We start from the raw sequence: 19,103 nt of genomic DNA, 5'->3' as shown, positions 1-19,103 counted from the left end.
GTCAAACATTACTGGCTGCGGTCAGTAAACGGGTAGATGACCACTTTGATCAGCCTGCGTAGGGACCAAGGGAGTACGGTATCGGTCCTCGTTAAATTGCTCTACCGTAAAGTGCTCGACTTCGCACTCAGGTCGTCGAGCTACCAAAGCAAGGGAGCCATCCTCTCTACAGAGGATCAAATTTGTGATGGCATGTCCTCGGATCATCCTCAAGGATGTTTCCCACACAGTCGCCAAAAGCCCATTGTGCAGCTCTAGTGCGATATAAATAAAGTACCTATTCAATTCGCGATCGCAACACTCGAATACGCCATCTGGGAAGAGACCGGTTTCATGCCTTTAGCCCTTCTCCCTTCCCTCTCCTCCTCTTTTCAGTTATATAGGAATGTACTACGATATTTTCCCTTTTCTTAATATCTTTCCTTTTTACTTAATAAAAATATTTTCTAAAATTTCCGTGATACTTTTCTTTAGAACTATGTTTAATGTAGTTTTCAGTTCCATATAGTTTTTCAAGCTAAAAGACTTTAATCTACATGAAAATCAAGAGAGAAACTAGCGTACTTCCTTCCTCTATGACTTTCCACACGCTAATGGGGAAATCATGTGAAGTGTTGCCATAGGGAAAGAGTTCTGCTCTACGCCACCTGCAGCCCATTTCGATCGCCAATACTTAAAAGAGATGTGGCGCTTAATTCTCTGATTATTCAATTATTATGAGAGACGAGTTGGAAAAGATTTTAGCCCTCACTTAAAGGGTTCAACTCTCAATTTTGTTTCAACACGTTTCCGTATTTTATTTACATCATATTAATTTCTGCTTTATTAATTTTTAAGTGCGAGTGAGAACTTTGATATTTATCTCAGCGAGCGAGAATATGATTGGTGGAAAATGTCAATCAGACCTCGATTGCATGCAACTGCCACTCTCATCCAGTGAGATTGATCCTTCAGAAGCTATTCGTGTGCGATCGCCAATGCAAATTACATGCAGTGAGAATATTCCCTTATTCTCCTCAGTTATTATATGGTTCATGAGTGAATATATGCCAGTATACATTCATATCTACTAGTAAACAATCAATCTATCAAATTTTCACACCAACTCCGTTTTTTTCCCTTCTCTTTGTGTCATTTCTTCATACTTCTCTTTTAAATTCCGTATTTTAACTGTCAAAATGGATATTTTGTGCTTGAATTATATCATAATTTTTTGTTTGTTTTGTTTAAAACTAATTAATTGTAATAGTAATGTTTGTGGCTCATTAGGAAATGGATGTGATGAATCAATGGATGATTCTCCGCATAAGTCTAGTTGGTATCATTTACTTCCCACTCTTTTTGTTATGCATTATTTTTAATATATTGAATTAACAAATATGTATACATATATTGCAGTTTATTCTGAAAAATGGAATAGAATAATGCGCCTCATTGATGATGCAAATTCACGATATGAAGACTGCAGTTTTAACAATTGCTCCTGTTATCAGAAGTTAGTAATATTTTCAGAATAATGTTTTTTTGTACTAATAATGAGAAACTACTAGGGAATATTTTTGTATCGAGATCTGTGGCAGAATAAACTTCGAGTCTTCTCAACTTACAGGCACCTGCCTGCGAAAAACTGGAAACAATATCTCAGAAGGAGGGTCAACTCAAAGAGTATAACTCGAATTCGCCCCCGTGCAAACCTCCACACGTTTTTTTTTTTTTTTTTTTTTTTTTTTTTTTTTTTTTTTTTTTTTTTTTTTTTTNTTTTTTTTTTTTTTTTTAAATTTGAAAGTTAAAAATGGATTTTTCTCCTAGGCAGTTGCAGTTGTTGCAACAGATCACAATAGGGAAATATCCAAAGCACTAGGATATATATATAGATGTATATTTAATTTTCAACAAGTTTTTTGCATTATATGTTTCGCATATAGTTTTGTTCAGTTAAGGGTAATTGAAAGTAAGCATTTGCAGAAAGATTTGAGATCTGCTTATCTTTGCTGATGAAATATTTTTCCTTACGATTGGTGATGGTTAAATTTTTTCACCTAACAAACACCAATTAAAATAATCGCTGTGTATTGCTTTTAATAATCTGATTAATCAAAGGATGTGAGTGTCATTGTCCAGTTTACCCTACATTGCCCGGTATATTAAGGTTAAATGCCACTACCCAGTATATGTTCGCTCAGTATACCCAACACTGATTTTTTTAAGGTTTAGTGCCATTGCTTCCTATACTTACTGTAGAGATCATGGCTTGCTTTTGTGGTCCTGAATTTCCTCATCACTACTTTGCAATGTTTTTAGATACTATTTAACAGAACAATACCAACATCTATTATAGAACTTTTATGAGGTCCCATATAGGACTGATTCTGAAATCAAGCTTTTCAGTAAGTTTCCAGCATCACTGGCAGCAGTCATTGAGCAGGTGATTGACCACTTTGATGACTGTATGTCTGAAGGTGTGCGATATCAGTCCTTGTTTAACTGTTATATCATAAAGTACTTAACTTTGCACGCAGGTAGTCGTCGGCTACCAAAGCCATAGTGCCATCCCCTCTGGCAGAGAATCGAAATTTTCTTTGAGTCATCATGAGGGATGTTTCTCATGAGACCAATACCTCATTGTGCAGCTTTAGTGTGGTATAAATAAAGTACTACTAATATCATTTCTCTGAAAGGTGCATTATTCTCCTACAGTTGTGTTTTTAAAACAATATTAAAAATGAAATATCTACTTGAAATCTGTCAAGCAATTTACAGAATAAAAATCTAATTTCTTTAAAAGGAAATTCTGTTTCTTTATCATCTTATATTTATGTGGGATATAAAGATTAAGTTGTGCCCACATATAAGACCTGAGGTGCACCACTTGTGGTCGTAGGCCAAAAGTGGTTCCCAAATTTCATGATGTTGTCTCTGAAAAATCTTAAATATTAATTTTAAAAAAAATTTTTTTACTTACAGTAAAGTCTCTTTTTTTCTTTCTCTTTTTTGTTAAAAAAAATACTGATCTCTTAGAAAAATGTATTGTTTTTGTAGGTCTTACTGTTTTATTTATTGTGTCATTTGTTTACTTATTGCATCATATTTCTTTTGCTATAAACTGCTATTTTAATAATGAATGTAGCAAAAGAAAAAAAATGACAGATTTTTAATTTGACAATATGGCAAAAAGGAGTGATTCTTTTAGAATCATTTATATTTGTCGTAACTCTAAAGCAAACACTATTATAACTGCTACTTTTTGTTCAATTTGTGTTTTTTTGATAGAAACTTTGGCTAGTTCATTAAAATTTCTTTTCCTTCTCAATAGTTTGATAGCTCAGGGCGTGCGTTGGTGTTCTCTAGACGCCTTTTTCAGACCAACCTTCTTCTCGCTTATGTTTTCCAGACTCAGAGGTTTTTTCAAAGCCATTAATCTATCTTAGATTTAGTCTGCCTATTCTCCATGTGCCAACTAGTTGGGCAGTGAGAACTTTTCTTGTGATCTTTTCACTTCTTTCATTTTAACAACGGGGCCTGCCCATTTTATTAGTTGCTTGATAAAATAAACAATATCAGGTTCATTATACTCCTTATATCTAAACAGAGCTTATTTTTGCTTGCTGTTGTAGCTAACTGAGTAAATTTCTGGAATGGTTTGTTTCTTTATTTAGATGACAAGGTGAATCTGAGCAATATAATTTAAATATTTGATCTTCATAGCCACATGCCATTTTCTTTTTAAAATTTTTAGTTTCTCTAAAAAATAGCTCTTAAGATCTTCATTTTGAACTTACGGATCATGTTCTGACATCAGACTGAGAACTAGACCAAGTTCGCAAGTATCAGTTAAAATAGAGATCTTATGAAACACTTATATAATATAACATTGTTTTTCTTTTTATTACATTCAGTCTTATATACTTTTGTATTCCATTAAAACATCTGTTGGTGTAGTAATTATCTTTTGAATTTTAGTTGTAGTATCATTTTTGTTGTTAATACCATAGCCTAGATAAGGGAGGCTATCAACAGCCTCAATGTTATAGTCTCCAATTTTAAAGTGGGTATTGTTATAACAAGATTTTATGCAAGGTATGAATTTGGTCTTATTCTCATTTATTATTAGGCCCTTTGTTAGAGCCTTTTTCTGTGATGATAAGAAAGCTTGTCTTAGTGCAGTGGATGTTTGGACAGTGAATAATTGTACTAATTTATTAAAGATGTTTACTCTGATATTGATGTTTGTATATCTTACCACTTTTTTTAATGCTAGATTAAAGAGAAGACAGGCTAGTGCATGATCCTGCCGTTTCTTATTACTACAGTATATGATAAATTTTTCTGTATTCATTTTGATTTTAATTTCTTTAATGTCAGCTTATCAACCTTTATAATTTGTCTGGGAGTTTTAAGCTCTCTCATGGCTGGGATAAGAGCCTTTCTGTTGGTACTATAATAAACAGTTTTAAAGTCAATAAAGAGGTAGTGTACCTCTTTAAGATCAGTGTAGTATCAATAACGAAGTCTTTTGATTTCTCCATATTCTTTCGGATGTTGAATATCTGCTCTGTGCTGAACTTTCCCTATTGAAATTCTTTTTGATAATCTCCATCATGAAGACAACTTTTTCCAATTACTAATCTAAATTTATCTTCTTTACAAATTTTTGCATTTGCATACCCATGTGTAGTTTTTACATATTTTTTTGGACTTGATAAAAAAAATATATATGTAAAGAAATAAAAAAAATTATGTAAAGAAAGAAGCTCTTTCCACATTGTTTTTATCTTCATTTGAAGTATGGATGTTAATAAAACTGTAATTAAGAAAGGCTCATTTTATCCTTATTTTACCGAGCCTAAGTGATTTTGTCACAAAATCAATTAATAATGGTCTTATTAGCTTGCTCGAAATAAAAGCAGTACCAAATATGTGCCTGCTTTTGTCACAACTGTAATCGATCGTGTGATTTTTCTTATAAATTATTTTCTCTCTTACCCATTTGCTTAACCAGCATGCACTGTCACTCATTTCTGTATAAAGATCGAATATTCCATAATTCAACTCTCATATTCATGAAACTTTTTTTAAATCATCTACTAGAAGTCAACTCAGGTTTATTTACTTCTTGCGATTTCGTAACTATTTTTTACAGGATAGGATTGTTAGACCTATGTTTATCCTGAAGACCGGGGTGTTCCTATTTGTCTGGTGTCTCCCCATTCGAATTCAAATCAATTTTAAAAATTCCTTTGAATTTTCTGTGTAGGTTTTTTTTTCTTTTCTTGCTTAATGGACAATGAGCCTATATGACTATATAAAGCTTGACCAAGTGTTTTTTTTATTTTTTTTTTATATAAATCTTTGAAGTTAATCACTGATCAATTTTTACCCTAAAACCTGAAGTTTTGGCTGTCGTTAATTTAACTTTTTTAATAACTACTTTTGTAATAACTACACTTTTTTAATAACTAAAATGATATCAAATAGAAAAGATAATAGGGGGACATAAGGAGACAGTTCAATGTAGAAGCAAATAATTAGCCTCTAATGTTATTTCTCAAAAGACAGCAATTCAGTCATTTTATTTCTTCATTGTTCCTGATAATTTTAGTTCAACTTAAAACTCCTGATCTGATTAAGTCTGTGGAACTTGGAAAAATCTTATGAATGGCGATATTGGATAAAAAAAAATCTTATAACATCTCAGTAACGATCGAAACTTTAAAAAATATGAAGCCTACTCACACTTTACCTCATAAGCATAACATCAATGGATGGGTACTCCAAAAGTTTTCTATAGTCTGTTCTGGGTTTAAGAAACTTGTTAATATTTTGTCAACCATCCTTAGAAAGTTACAGTTTGTATTGTTTCATAGACAACTGGCTTAGTCTAAAAATGACTTATTTTACCACCTGCTTACTTGTCATCATAATTTGAACGGTATTTTAGAGACATCTTGAATAATCTTTCTTTAGAGGGATTTTTATTTCATATTGTTAATAAATTCATTTTTGATTTGTCTCAAATTAAAAATAAATATAACTTTTTTTCACAGCACTATGAACAAAGATTTAAGCCCATGGCATCTATCTGGCATCACAGAAGAAGATATATTAGAAAGCAAACAGAAAGGAACTCATTATCAAATTATAAACCATACGTTATATCGTGATAAGGACTGCATGTTTCCATTTAGGTAAGTATAAAAATTATTCATGCAGAGACAAAAATACTTTTGTTGTTTGTAACAAAATTATTGAAAAAAGCTATTGAGGATTGCATTTTTAGTTTCGTAAAATTAACTTTTATTTACTTCACTGTGGCTTCCTAATTGCTAAGCAGTTAGTTTTTCCTGCCAGCAAAGTGCTGGATAGCACAATTTTTAAAAAAAAATCCAAACAACTCAACCACTCGGTTGTCTCACCTGGTGAATTCCATATCACTAAAAAGCCAAAAAAAAGCTGTTTATCATTCATGTGTTTAAAAAATGTTTGTAAAAAGTAAAACTGTACAAACAAAAGAAAGAAGGATGTAAAAATTTAAATAGCGCTTGGGAAAGGTGACGGTAATCATATTTTTAACCAGTAATAATAATAATTTTGATAATGTTTGATGCGTTTGTGACTTGCTAAGGAAAATCTTCGAGAAATTAGAAAGATTTTTTTACTTTAAAATATTTTATTTGAATTATTAATAGTTATTTATTTATAAAAATATCTCATTGAATCAATTTTTCTCAATCATTGCAAAGTTCTGTTTTATTTGTTTAGCAGAGAAATTTTTATCAAACTTATTTTGATTACTTATTAGATGCAGTGGTGTTGAGCATTTCATTCTCAAGTTGCTAACTAAACTTCCTGACATGGAATTGATTCTCAATACCAGAGATTATCCTCAAGTCATCAGATATGGAAAACCATTACCAGTATTCTCATTTAGTAAGGTTTGTAAAAAGAAAAGAAAATACCACTTATTAAATTGATATTATACTAAGTAAAATTATTAATTTGTTTTGCTTTCAATAGGAAGTTCTTTTCAACGATTTTTCTATTTTGATTTTGAAATATTGTAAACTCTACTTATGCTGATTGATTAATTGAGACCATACCTATTTTACGTAATTCAACTTCAAGATCTGGCCTACCCAGTCTGCAGGCTGCATGAAGCCTCTTGTTGTTGTCGGCCATTAAGGCTAAGGGGATCGAATGGAATAATCTTGTTTTCAAGAATTCGACCTCTGCTACACCCAATAAGACACATCCATTTATAGGACGAACAGATTTATACATTCATTCATTTGTCCACAGATCATAAGTTTGAATTGAACGAGAGAACAATCAATCTTCAATTCAGTACCCCCAGAGGTATTGATTTGTTATGGAGACATTGAAGACTTGGTGACCCGACAGATTTAACGTGCATCAGTCACCATTTACCACACGGGGAGTCTTCGTCCAGCTGGATTCGAACTCCCGTTCTCATGAACATGAGTCCAGCGCACTGCCAAGCGGGCTATCCAGGCCGCATGAAGCCTCTTGTTTAATATGAATCAATGCAGTTCAGTCATGAAATTTTCAATTTTTATTCTGTATGAAAATATTATAAGATTGTAGCGATAGGGGGGAGGGAAAAATAAACTCACAAGCAATAGGACTGCTTTTGACAAATAATTCAGCAATTTGAGTAAGTAACATGCATTGTTTAAAATGTATTATAAAATTATTATTTAGTAACTTATTGTGTAATTTAAGTTTAAAATAGTGTGAAAGTTTATTATTTCCCCATTTTACATCTGTAAATGTATTTTTTTAAATTGAAAGTCACAAAAATTAATCAACAAAAATCAATCAAAAACTAATCAACCTCCTTGGCTGATGAATACATGTCCCATGGCAGAATCATGGGAACATTGTCGCAGAACGTTACGAAGTTCTTGCAGAAAGATTTTTTCCTTTGGGAAGTAAAAAAAAAAATTAGGTTTTCTTTTCTGCAAAAATTTTGGAAAGATTTTTTTCTTCTGCAGAATTATAATCAAAAGATGCCTCTTTCGAGGGGAATTTTTTTTTATTATTCTCATTTGAGAATTAAGAGAAATTTGGTAATCATTGCCTTCATTTGTTAAAAAATTGTTTTTGATAGTGATGTTTTATAATTTCTTTAAACTATTTTTTAAATTCAACTGTATTCTATTATTTCTGGCTGTAGACTAATCAGTATTGGGATATAATGTATCCTGCATGGACATTTTGGGAAGGTGGACCTGCCATTAGTCTTTATCCTACTGGAATTGGAAGATGGGATCTACAAAGAGAAACTATAAACAGGTTTTTACTTTTGTCTTGTTTTTAACAATTTTCTGAATTTTCGAAGCTTTTTAATGAATATTTTGAATTAAATAATAAACAGAACTAGTTTTTAGCTCATAAAAACTTCTTTAATATGATGTCATTCATAGTGCTTAAGTACATAATCAGGGGTCTGTTTAGAAGAAATTTGGGTCCGTTAACGGACCCTTCACAAAATATCTTTTCGTAAAATCGGACCCTTCACAAAATATTTTAACTTAAAAACGGACCCTTCACTAAATAATTTATCTTTTAATCGGACCTTTCACAAATTTGTTTATCTTCATTATTGTTTTGTTAATCGAATAAACCCTTCCCAGGAGGAAGGGGGGAGAAAGACAGATGTAAACGAACTAAATTTTGTCTTCGGCAGACGCTTCTTTCTTCATTCGTCCGAAATGAACATTCTGCGTTCAGCAGTATAGGGTAAATACCAATTATTTGTATGTTGCATCGCTAATTTAGTAGCTGCAATTGCTGTTTATTTTTTAAATTTCTATAATTATTCTTTTAATTATAATTTTACAGTGTTGAGCATAATCTTGTATGTCTTTACAATTTAAAAACTCCTTGAAATTTTTTTTTGTTGCAATAACGGACCCTATTTGCACAAATTCACAAAAGCGGACCCTGGTTGAAAGAATGTGACTTAACGTTTATTCTATATTCACAAATTATGAGTAATTTTTTTTCACAATTTTACAAAAACGGACCTTTTACAAAATGTCTGGACAGACCCTTGATAATAGTAGGTCTCAATATACTATATACCTATATTAAGTTGTATATTAGGCATTTTTTTCCAGCCAAATTTTTAACTGTGTGTCATGTCAAAAGATAAATGATTTTAAGATCAACAATTTCTTTATTATATAAATGAATTCTGAATCTATTGGAGTTCTGATATAAATATTTGTATTTTTTTATTTTTGTAATGTCTCATTTTTATTTGCCTGTCATTAAATGAACAATTAGAAAAAAATATTATATATTTTAAATTATTAAATATAATACTTTATTTTATTAGAAAAAATATTATATATCTTGCAATTTTTACTATGTTTCTGTACTTATATAAACATTTTTCTTCTTCATTTATTCATTTGCTTGTTTTTCTAAGGTCTTATTTTATTTGTTAGTCATCTAAACTAGTCGTTTGGTATGCATTGTATTTAACATAATTTAGTACTTAATAATTTACGCTGCATTTCATGCAAACTCTAATATAAATTAGTATTTATATTAATTAGGACAGTCGAGAAATGGCCGTGGCACAAGAAAAAAACTGTTGCATTTTTTCGGGGATCTCGTACCAGTGCAGAAAGAGACAAACTGATTCTCATGTCTCGTAAAAATCCAGATTTCATTGATGCTCAATACACAAAAAATCAAGCTTGGAAATCAGATGAAGTATTTATTTTATTTTAAATATTCATTAAAAATATTGACAGTATTTATTATTGATTTTTTTTAAAATTTACATGTAATTTAGTTATAAGATAATTACATAATTTTTATGGCCATGATGGCAGTGTTTCATCGTAAAATGACCAGGGCTCTGTCTTTAATGGCATTTTAAAGTCCACCTAGTTTCAGATTGATAGGTAGTACCAGGTAGTATTATAAGCAAAGGTGACCAGTATTTAATGATGACCACATCATCATCATTCAAGCTGTTTGTCTTGAAATTATTAACCTTACTTCTCATTGCCAACTACAATTTTTTGTATTATATACACTGGCTTATAAGAGCCAAACAGTGCAGATGTGAATTATTTTATTTAAATGTTGCTATAGTAAAATCTATTTTAATTCATTATTTTTTATTACTATAGTTTTTTATTACTCAAATTATTTTCGTCTTTAATTTCTTTGGCAAATTTGATTACGTGTGCACCATGTGAAGAACATACAGTAGACGCCGCTTAATGTGATCACGGTTAATGTTATCAAACGTTTAATGTTATCAAAATCGCTTAGTCCCGTCCGCTTAGATCAAAATACATTGAAAAATCCTCGTTTATTGTAATCAAATGTTCGTTTATTGTTATCAGTTTATAGGTAAATTTTATTTTCCTGAAATCAATAAAAACAAGAAGGAAAACTTTTTTTTTGTGTTTTGTGAAGTGTTTCCTGAAACTTACCAAAAGTCCAAACGGGGCTCGTATATTATCTTTTAAACACCTGTTATTATGAGCGAGGGGGGTATTTTGCCATTTTCGGTCAAGCATTGTAAAATTTCGTAGCACTGTGCGATTTCAAATTCCCGGAAATCCTAAATAAAGAGAAAAGAAGACCTGCCAGTAACGAGTCAATGTTTGTCACGAGCCCCTTTTTAGAAGAACTAAACAATGTGACAGATGATGTGTCCCAGCCACTATGGGAAGGGTTTAAGGGGTAACCTTCAAAAGAGAACATTGTTTCGGGTATGCCATTTGATCTTGGTAGGTCGCTATTGGCAGGTCGCTTACCGAGTCACTATTGGTCAAACAATAAAATTGGGGGGGGGGATAGAGGAACTGCCATACCTAAGTGTTTAAAAGACGAATACGAAAGAAGATCAGCATAAATTTTCACTTTACCATAGTTCATACGGTTTGTAACCTGATTTGTTTTTTATAATGGAAAGGAAACGGAGAGATCTTACTGTGAAAGAAAAGGTTGACATTTTAAATCGTTACGATAAATTGCCAAAAATGAGCCAAAGGAATGCTGCTGTTCAATTGAAAGTTTCGCAGCCGCTTTTGTGCAAAATTTTAAATAATCGTGAAGATATCGAAAAAAAGTGCACTTTGAACGAAAATCTGAATTGTTAAAGAAATCGAGATGGAAAAGACAAAGAGGTTGAATCTGCATTAAAACTCTGGTTCACAAACGTTCGTGAGAGGGACGCTCGTGTTAATTGTCCAATTTTGCGCCAAAAAGCTGAAGATTTAGCTGCAAAATTGGGTAAAGGAAACTTCGTAGCCACAGAAGGATGGTTCCACAGCTGGAAAAACAGGCAGAACATACTCTTCCGAAGGACACATGGTGAACAAAAAGATGCCGATAATGTAGCCGCAGATCAGTGGATTAAAGAAGAATGGCCTAAACTTATTGCCATATATTCACATGAAGATGTATATAACGCTGATGAACCTGGCCTATATTTTCGTGCGTTGCCTGAACACACCTTCATGTTTCAGAAGGAAACCTCCAAGGAACGCCTAACTGTGCTATGTTGCGCTAGTATGACCGGCACTAAAGAAAAACTTTTAGTGATTGGAAAAAGTAAGAAGCCCCGCTGTTTCAAAGGTGTGAAAAATCTGCCCGTCGATTATTTTGCCAACAAAACGGCGTGGATGACTACCACCATCTTTAACGGATGGCTGTTGAAATGGGACAAGCGACTAAAACGGAACATACTCCTGCTCATAGACAACTGCAGTGCGCATGATGTAACTGTTTCATTAAGGAAGATAAATATCGTGTTCTTACCACCAAACACCACTTCTTCAATTCAACCGTGTGACCAGGGAATTATCCGCACCTTGAAGGCATATTACAGAAAGGAAATGCGTTCAAGGATCTTAGAAAATATGGAAGACCAAGACGCTGAAGATCTTAATGCGAACGCTCTAGCCAAAAAAAACAAATGTTTTGGATGCCATACATTTGTTAACAATGTCATGGAATAATGTCTCGGAAAAAACAATTCGAAATTGTTTTAGTCATGGAGGATTTTGTCAACCAGAGGACAACAATGCTGCTGTTATGAAAGAAATGGAAGACGTTTTCAATCCCCCGCCCGATATGAATGCTGAGGATTTTGAAGCATGGATGGAGATCGACGAGAAGGTTGAGACTTCTACTTCGTTAACTGATGAGGACATTTGCGAAGCCGTATGTGTCAAAGATCCAGCTTCGTCACAAGGTTCTGGTGCCGATGATGAACCTGAAAGTGCTATCGAGGACAAAATTCCGACGCCTGCTCAGATGAGGGAGGCACTTCGAGTCTTACGGCTAGGTGTGCAAAACAAAGCCAACGCAGAACACTTTCATAAACATTATGATTATGAGCGATTCGTAAATGACTTGCTTCGAAAGAATGCTAAACAATCGACAATTGATGATTTCTTTTTCAGTTAATAATTAACCTTTTGTATTTTGTATTGTTTTCTGCAGTTCATCATTAAATATGTAAGTATACTAATTCTTTTTCTTTAGTGTACATTAATTTCTATTAAATACTTTAGAGTCTTACAGCAACAACTCCTAATTTAAAAGAATTTTTATTTTAATACGTATGTAAAAAAATCATTTTTTAGCTTAAATTTTTTTTTGTTTATTGTAATCAATCGGTTATTGTTATCAAATCATGTTCGTCCCGATGTGATCACATTAAGCGGCGTCTACTGTAGCAGAAAAAAAAGGCTTAACTTTTTCGCATATGACTGTTATAAAAGCGCAGACACACACATTTTTTTTAATCTGAAATTAGTTTTACTCCTAATGCTACAGATTTTTTTTTAATGACATTTTTAGTCTCTTTTTTGTCAAAATGTACAAGTTTAATTACGTTACATATAGCAGGAGTTCATGTTTAATGTTATGACAAACTTCTGGGGGAGTTACAGAATATCATCAAGATTAAAATTTAATAGAAATCCATGCCCAGAAATATTGTGCATGACTAGGGACATTTCCCTATTATGAACTGCTTAAAGGCACATAAAGAAATAGTTCATAATAGGGAAGCACTCTCAGCAGCATATGGGGACAATTTTGGGCATGGGTTCCTATGCAATTTTAATACTGATGATACACACTAACTCCTAGGAAGGAGCTTGTTGCAATATTTACGTGACCTCCCTCGTTATATATAAAGTTTTTATACTCATATATTTCAACAAAAAATGGACTAAAAGTGTAATTAAAAAAAAACTGCAGCTTGGAGCAAGAAGCTGACTGCAGATTTAAAATCAGCAATACAAAAGTATCTCAGATCTGTTAAAAAATCTCATGCAAATTTTTTTTTCTAGTGTTATCTATATTGTACTGTAGTGGTTCGAGAAAGAGAATGCAAAATATTATAGCTGAAACAGTGCTTAATATATTCTATTATGATATTGGGGCACTTTTTAGATTTATGTATAAATAATAATAATACCAGGCAACACTGCAGGTTAAAAATTTATTTTTCTGTGTGTTTTTGCTGCCAAGCATGGAAGAAAGGGAGGTCAAGGGGGAAAAAAATAAAAAATGTATATATTTAATATCTATATATATATATTTACGTGATCTCCCCCGTTATATAAAAAGTTTTTATGCTCATATATTTCAACAAAAAATGGACTAAAAGTATAATTAAAAAAAAAACTGCAGCTTGGAGCAAGAAGCTGACTGCAGATTTAAAATCAGCAATATAAAAGTATCTCAGATCTGTTAAAAAATCTGATGCAAATTTTTTTTTTCTAGTGTTATCTACATTGTACTGTAGTGGTTCGAGAAAGAGAATGCAAAATATTGTATCTGAAACAGTGCTTAATATATTCTATTATGATGTTGGGGCACTTTTTAGATTTATGTATAAATAATAATAATAATACCAGGCAACACTGCAGGTTAAAAATTTATTTTTCTGTGTGTTTTTGCTGCCAAGCATGGAAGAAAGGGAGGTCAAGGGGGAAAAAAATAAAAAATGTATATATTTAATATCTATATATATATATTTACGTGATCTCCCCCGTTATATAAAAAGTTTTTATGCTCATATATTTCAACAAAAAATGGACTAAAAGTATAATTAAAAAAAAAACTGCAGCTTGGAGCAAGAAGCTGACTGCAGATTTAAAATCAGCAATATAAAAGTATCTCAGATCTGTTAAAAAATCTGATGCAAATTTTTTTTTTCTAGTGTTATCTACATTGTACTGTAGTGGTTCGAGAAAGAGAATGCAAAATATTGTATCTGAAACAGTGCTTAATATATTCTATTATGATGTTGGGGCACTTTTTAGATTTATGTATAAATAATAATAATAATACCAGGCAACACTGCAGGTTAAAAATTTATTTTTCTGTGTGTTTTTGCTGCCAAGCATGGAAGAAAGGGAGGTCAAGGGGGAAAAAAATAAAAAATGTATATATTTAATATCTATATATATATATTTACGTGATCTCCCCCGTTATATAAAAAGTTTTTATGCTCATATATTTCAACAAAAAATGGACTAAAAGTATAATTAAAAAAAAAACTGCAGCTTGGAGCAAGAAGCTGACTGCAGATTTAAAATCAGCAATATAAAAGTATCTCAGATCTGTTAAAAAATCTGATGCAAATTTTTTTTTTCTAGTGTTATCTACATTGTACTGTAGTGGTTCGAGAAAGAGAATGCAAAATATTGTATCTGAAACAGTGCTTAATATATTCTATTATGATGTTGGGGCACTTTTTAGATTTATGTATAAATAATAATAATAATACCAGGCAACACTGCAGGTTAAAAATTTATTTTTCTGTGTGTTTTTGCTGCCAAGCATGGAAGAAAGGGAGGTCAAGGGGGAAAAAAATAAAAAATGTATATATTTAATATCTATATATATATATTTACGTGATCTCCCCCGTTATATAAAAAGTTTTTATGCTCATATATTTCAACAAAAANATATATATATATATATATATATATATATATATTTGACCTCCCTTTCTCCCATGCTTGGCAACAAAACATACAGAAAAATAAATTTTTAACTTGCAGTGTTGTCTGGTATTATTATTATTTATTTATTTATACATAAATATAACTGGAAATCCATTAGTTTGTCAGCAAAAATTAGCAATCCTGATTTCTTTCAAATGCAGACTGTAAACACAGAATATTCACAGTGCCATTTAACTATTATTTTCCTATTTAGTAAAGCATTCGTGCAAAAGCCTATTGTAGGTCAGGAGGGTCATCAAGGTTGAGGCTCCACAATTTTATGACTCACAGAATGATTGTGGCAATATGATCAACTTTGTGTGCATGCTGACTTTTACTTCCTTGTCAAAACCGATACTTATCAATCTGAAGCTGAGTGAAAGCTTTCCCTTTTTGACATAAAGAATACAATAAGTCAAATGATTCTTCTAAATGTTATTTACTCAAAATTTACCTTTTTTTATACCTAGGATACACTTGGTGCACCACCAGCTTCTGAAATCTCTCTAGAAGATCATTGCCTTTACAAATATCTTTTTAACTTCAGAGGAGTGGCAGCAAGTTTCAGGCTCAAGCATTTGTTTTTATGTAGATCTCTAGTCTTCCATGTAGGTGATGAATGGTTGGAATTCTTCTATGAAGAAATGAAACCATGGGTTCATTACATTCCTCTTGGAACAGACTTATCAAGTGTTAGGTATGTTAAAAAGTATTTTAACTGTTAAAAATGTATAAAAATTGAGAATGAATATTTTAGTATTTATATTGCTGTTTTTTCTCTACACTTTCAGTGATTTATTAAACTTTGCAACTGAAAATGACGGAATTGCGAAGTCAATTGCAGAAAGGTTAGTAAATAACACATTCATTGTTATAAATTTTTATATTATATATATATATATATATATATATAAACAGGGTGCATAGCATTTTTAAAAAGTGCTTAAAGGTGCTTATTTTGATTTACTTTTTTAAAAAGCCCTTAAAGGTGTTTTTTTTATTCAGGGTTTGTAAAAAGTGCTTGATTTTCTATCTTTTAAAAAGAGACTTTTTGCGATTGCTGTTTTAAATTGCAAGAAATGTACGATTTTCACAATTTTCTCTGCAATATTTATCAGAAACTAGCTATGTAAAGTTTTTGAAAACGATTTTAAATTTCATTCATTTAATTGTAAATTAAGAATTTCAAACAATAGAAAAAAATAATTCTTATTACTTTTTTTTGAAAACGATTTTAAATTTCATTCATTTAATGTTTATAAATTAAGAATTTTGAACAATAGAAAAAATTAATTTTATTACTGCACAGATCCTAATTATGAAATTTTTTTTTTGGAAAGTGATTAAAAATATTTTTTGAGTGCTTAAAAAGTACTTAAAAGGTGCTTATTTTTTGTAGAAAAATCTGGCTACACTCCCTGATAAATCTAAACTGGTCTGCATATATATAATCAAATTGTGTAAGTACATGTGTAGTTTTCAAGTGCAACAAGTTTGATGTTTTCTTGTTTATTACTTGATAAGTTTTTAAATCGTAAATCTTTTGCTCAAACACACTTTTTCTTACCTTTTTTATACATTTCCAAGCCTGCAATATCCATAATAATCTGGCAATTTTGAGCATCAAATTTTATTGATTAAAAAACTGCAACAAAATTATGAGCTAGTTGATTTTTATAAGAATTTTTAATTTTCTTTTAAAATAAGTTTAGTAAGTGATTGAAAACATAGTTCAAGATTTTTAGTTATGCTTGCTTTATTATTTAAAATTTATTTAATGCTTCTATGTAATTTCACTGTTTGTTCTTTGTGGTTTTAGGGGTTTCAATTTCATATGGAATCATTTAAAAATGGAAGACATTCTTTGTTATTGGGAAAACTTGTTGCTAGAATATGCCAAGTTGTTACGATACAAGCCAAAGAGAAATCCTCAACTCATCAAAATAAAATCTAGGTGAATTATTTTAAATTAATAAATGATTTAAAGTGTGACATATCTAGATTTCATCATACCATATTTATGTAACTTCTATTCATTGCTAGTTATGTCAAATGGACCAAAGTGTATAGAACATTTTCATCCTTGGAAAGCTTTATTTATTTATTATTTTAATTACTTCATTTGATGCACACAGTCAAATTGAGTCTATGTTTTCATAAAATAAAACTATAGTTTGTCTACGGTAAGAACTCTCCCTGTCACAAAGTCTGAGACCATCTGCTGCTATGGAAACAAGAATTTCGAGGGTAGCTTCTCTTCAATCTGGGGCTACCAACACAATAGACCGGAGAAAAAGATTATTATTCTCTCGCCTTTTCTGTACATTACCGAGCAAAAACTTGTCCTAATCAGTGACCTCACACCCCTACTTGAAATAGTTATACCTCATAACCATAGTCACCGCCATGGGGCTAGGAGAGTTCTTACTTTAGACAGTGTACTATTATTTATTGTGCTTCTAAGTGCATCACTAAGCACTATGATTGTGATATTATAATATTTTGGGCTAATTTTTGCCAAAATTCACTTCATTAATATATTGAATTATTGTTGCTGAACCAACTCATTTGTACGGGGAAAATATGAATTCCATGCATGTATATGTATGTTAAAAAGTGTGATTTTCTGTCTTACAAAGCATGGTTTTATTGAAATTGAGAAACATTCTTTGGTAATTTTACATTCCATTAAAAGTTTTTAAACACAGTTTTATGTTCATCAAGTTATTCATGTAAACTAGGTATTATCAATCTCCATTGTATTTGGTTTGTGTGTATGTGTAAAGGTGGCAATTAAAAAACAAAATCTTTTGAATAACTAAGAGATGTATGTTTTTTTTTAACTTCTTGCTAAAATTAATATTATTACTAAAATGCTTGATAAAATTAATTAACATTATTCCTGATAGTTTTGTTCATAAATGGAAATAAAACAAATTGCCTAATACTAACATACATATTATTACATACATACTTATAATTGGAAATTACAATTTAAAATTGTGGATGAAGGATCACAGTAATTAAATGAAGTAATTAGTGTGCAAATATTTTTCTGTATAACAAAAATTAAGTATAAAAAATCATTAACAAAATTGTTGCTATCCTATATTGAACATGTTATTAAGATTTCACATTCATAGTAAAATAAATAATATAAAAATCATCAATAAGGTTTTTAGTATAAGTTTTCATATCTCATTCTCAGGCATCAATATGTAAAACACTTTTATAAAAAAAAAAATTGCAATAACTTCTTATATGTTTGTTTAATATAGTATCTTCAATTCCACTTATCTGCTATAGCAAGTCAAATATACTGAAAAATGGAGCTTCTCCCTAGGATGCATAATTTTTCATGACAAAAAAAAGTAACTTGTAAAATTTGAAAAAATGATAATAAATAAACATATGATTCCATTAGCCAGGACCACACACATATATTTTGGACCTGTAGATCAAATTTTAAAAAAAATACCTTTAAACAGCCAAGTAATAAAGTTTGCGTTAAACCACATAGGCGATTGATACAAATGCTCGAGTCTTGATAATTCAAATAATGAATTGTGAAACATTGTTTTGAATATCTAAATGTTTTGTCTACCAATTTATGGATTATAAATGTGTATACCAATAGAGGTATAAAATAACGTACTTCATAGCAAATTTATTTTATTTCAATCAGAATTTTGCGATTTCTAAAATTAGAAGGTTTATACTTCAAGTACCTGTGTTTAAATTCTTCTTTTTTTTTTTTTTGTTTTCCAATTCATAAGTTTCAATCTTTTAATTCCACAAATAGGTTATTCAATAACATATTCTATTTTACTTTTGGAATTGATGCTATGCTAAATATTTTTTTAAATTTATATTTAAAACAATTTATTTTGAAAATTTTTTTAGTGTTTTTTTTTAAGCATTTTCTACTACCTGAGAAGTTTTTTAGCCAAATGCTTGTTTTATTCTTCTATTAGGTAAATATATTGTTAACTGATCTAATTACAATTATGACCCTTATTTACAAAAAAGCTTATAGTTATTCCACCAAATGGTATTTTTGGAAAAGATCTGATTTTGAGACAA

General features: G+C 30.8%; 1 protein-coding gene across 1 annotated transcript; it reads left to right on the top strand.

Moving 5' to 3' along the window:
- The first annotated feature begins 720 nt into the window (after positions 1-720).
- Positions 721-17,842, top strand: LOC107452840 (protein O-glucosyltransferase 1). The gene is made up of 9 exons (XM_016069454.4): positions 721-1,314; positions 1,399-1,495; positions 6,045-6,185; positions 6,800-6,932; positions 8,195-8,313; positions 9,585-9,744; positions 15,491-15,717; positions 15,812-15,868; positions 16,840-17,842. The coding sequence occupies exons 1-9, from the start codon at positions 1,179-1,181 to the stop codon at positions 16,976-16,978; spliced, it is 1,209 nt and encodes a 402-aa protein (XP_015924940.3). The 5' UTR covers positions 721-1,178; the 3' UTR covers positions 16,979-17,842.
- The last annotated feature ends 1,261 nt before the right edge of the window (positions 17,843-19,103 follow it).

Source organism: Parasteatoda tepidariorum, chromosome 9, assembly GCF_043381705.1.
Source record: "Parasteatoda tepidariorum isolate YZ-2023 chromosome 9, CAS_Ptep_4.0, whole genome shotgun sequence".
Classification (NCBI taxonomy): domain Eukaryota; kingdom Metazoa; phylum Arthropoda; class Arachnida; order Araneae; family Theridiidae; genus Parasteatoda; species Parasteatoda tepidariorum.
The sequence above is the reverse complement of the archived record's forward strand: the minus strand, read 5'-3'. Positions and strand labels throughout refer to the sequence as shown.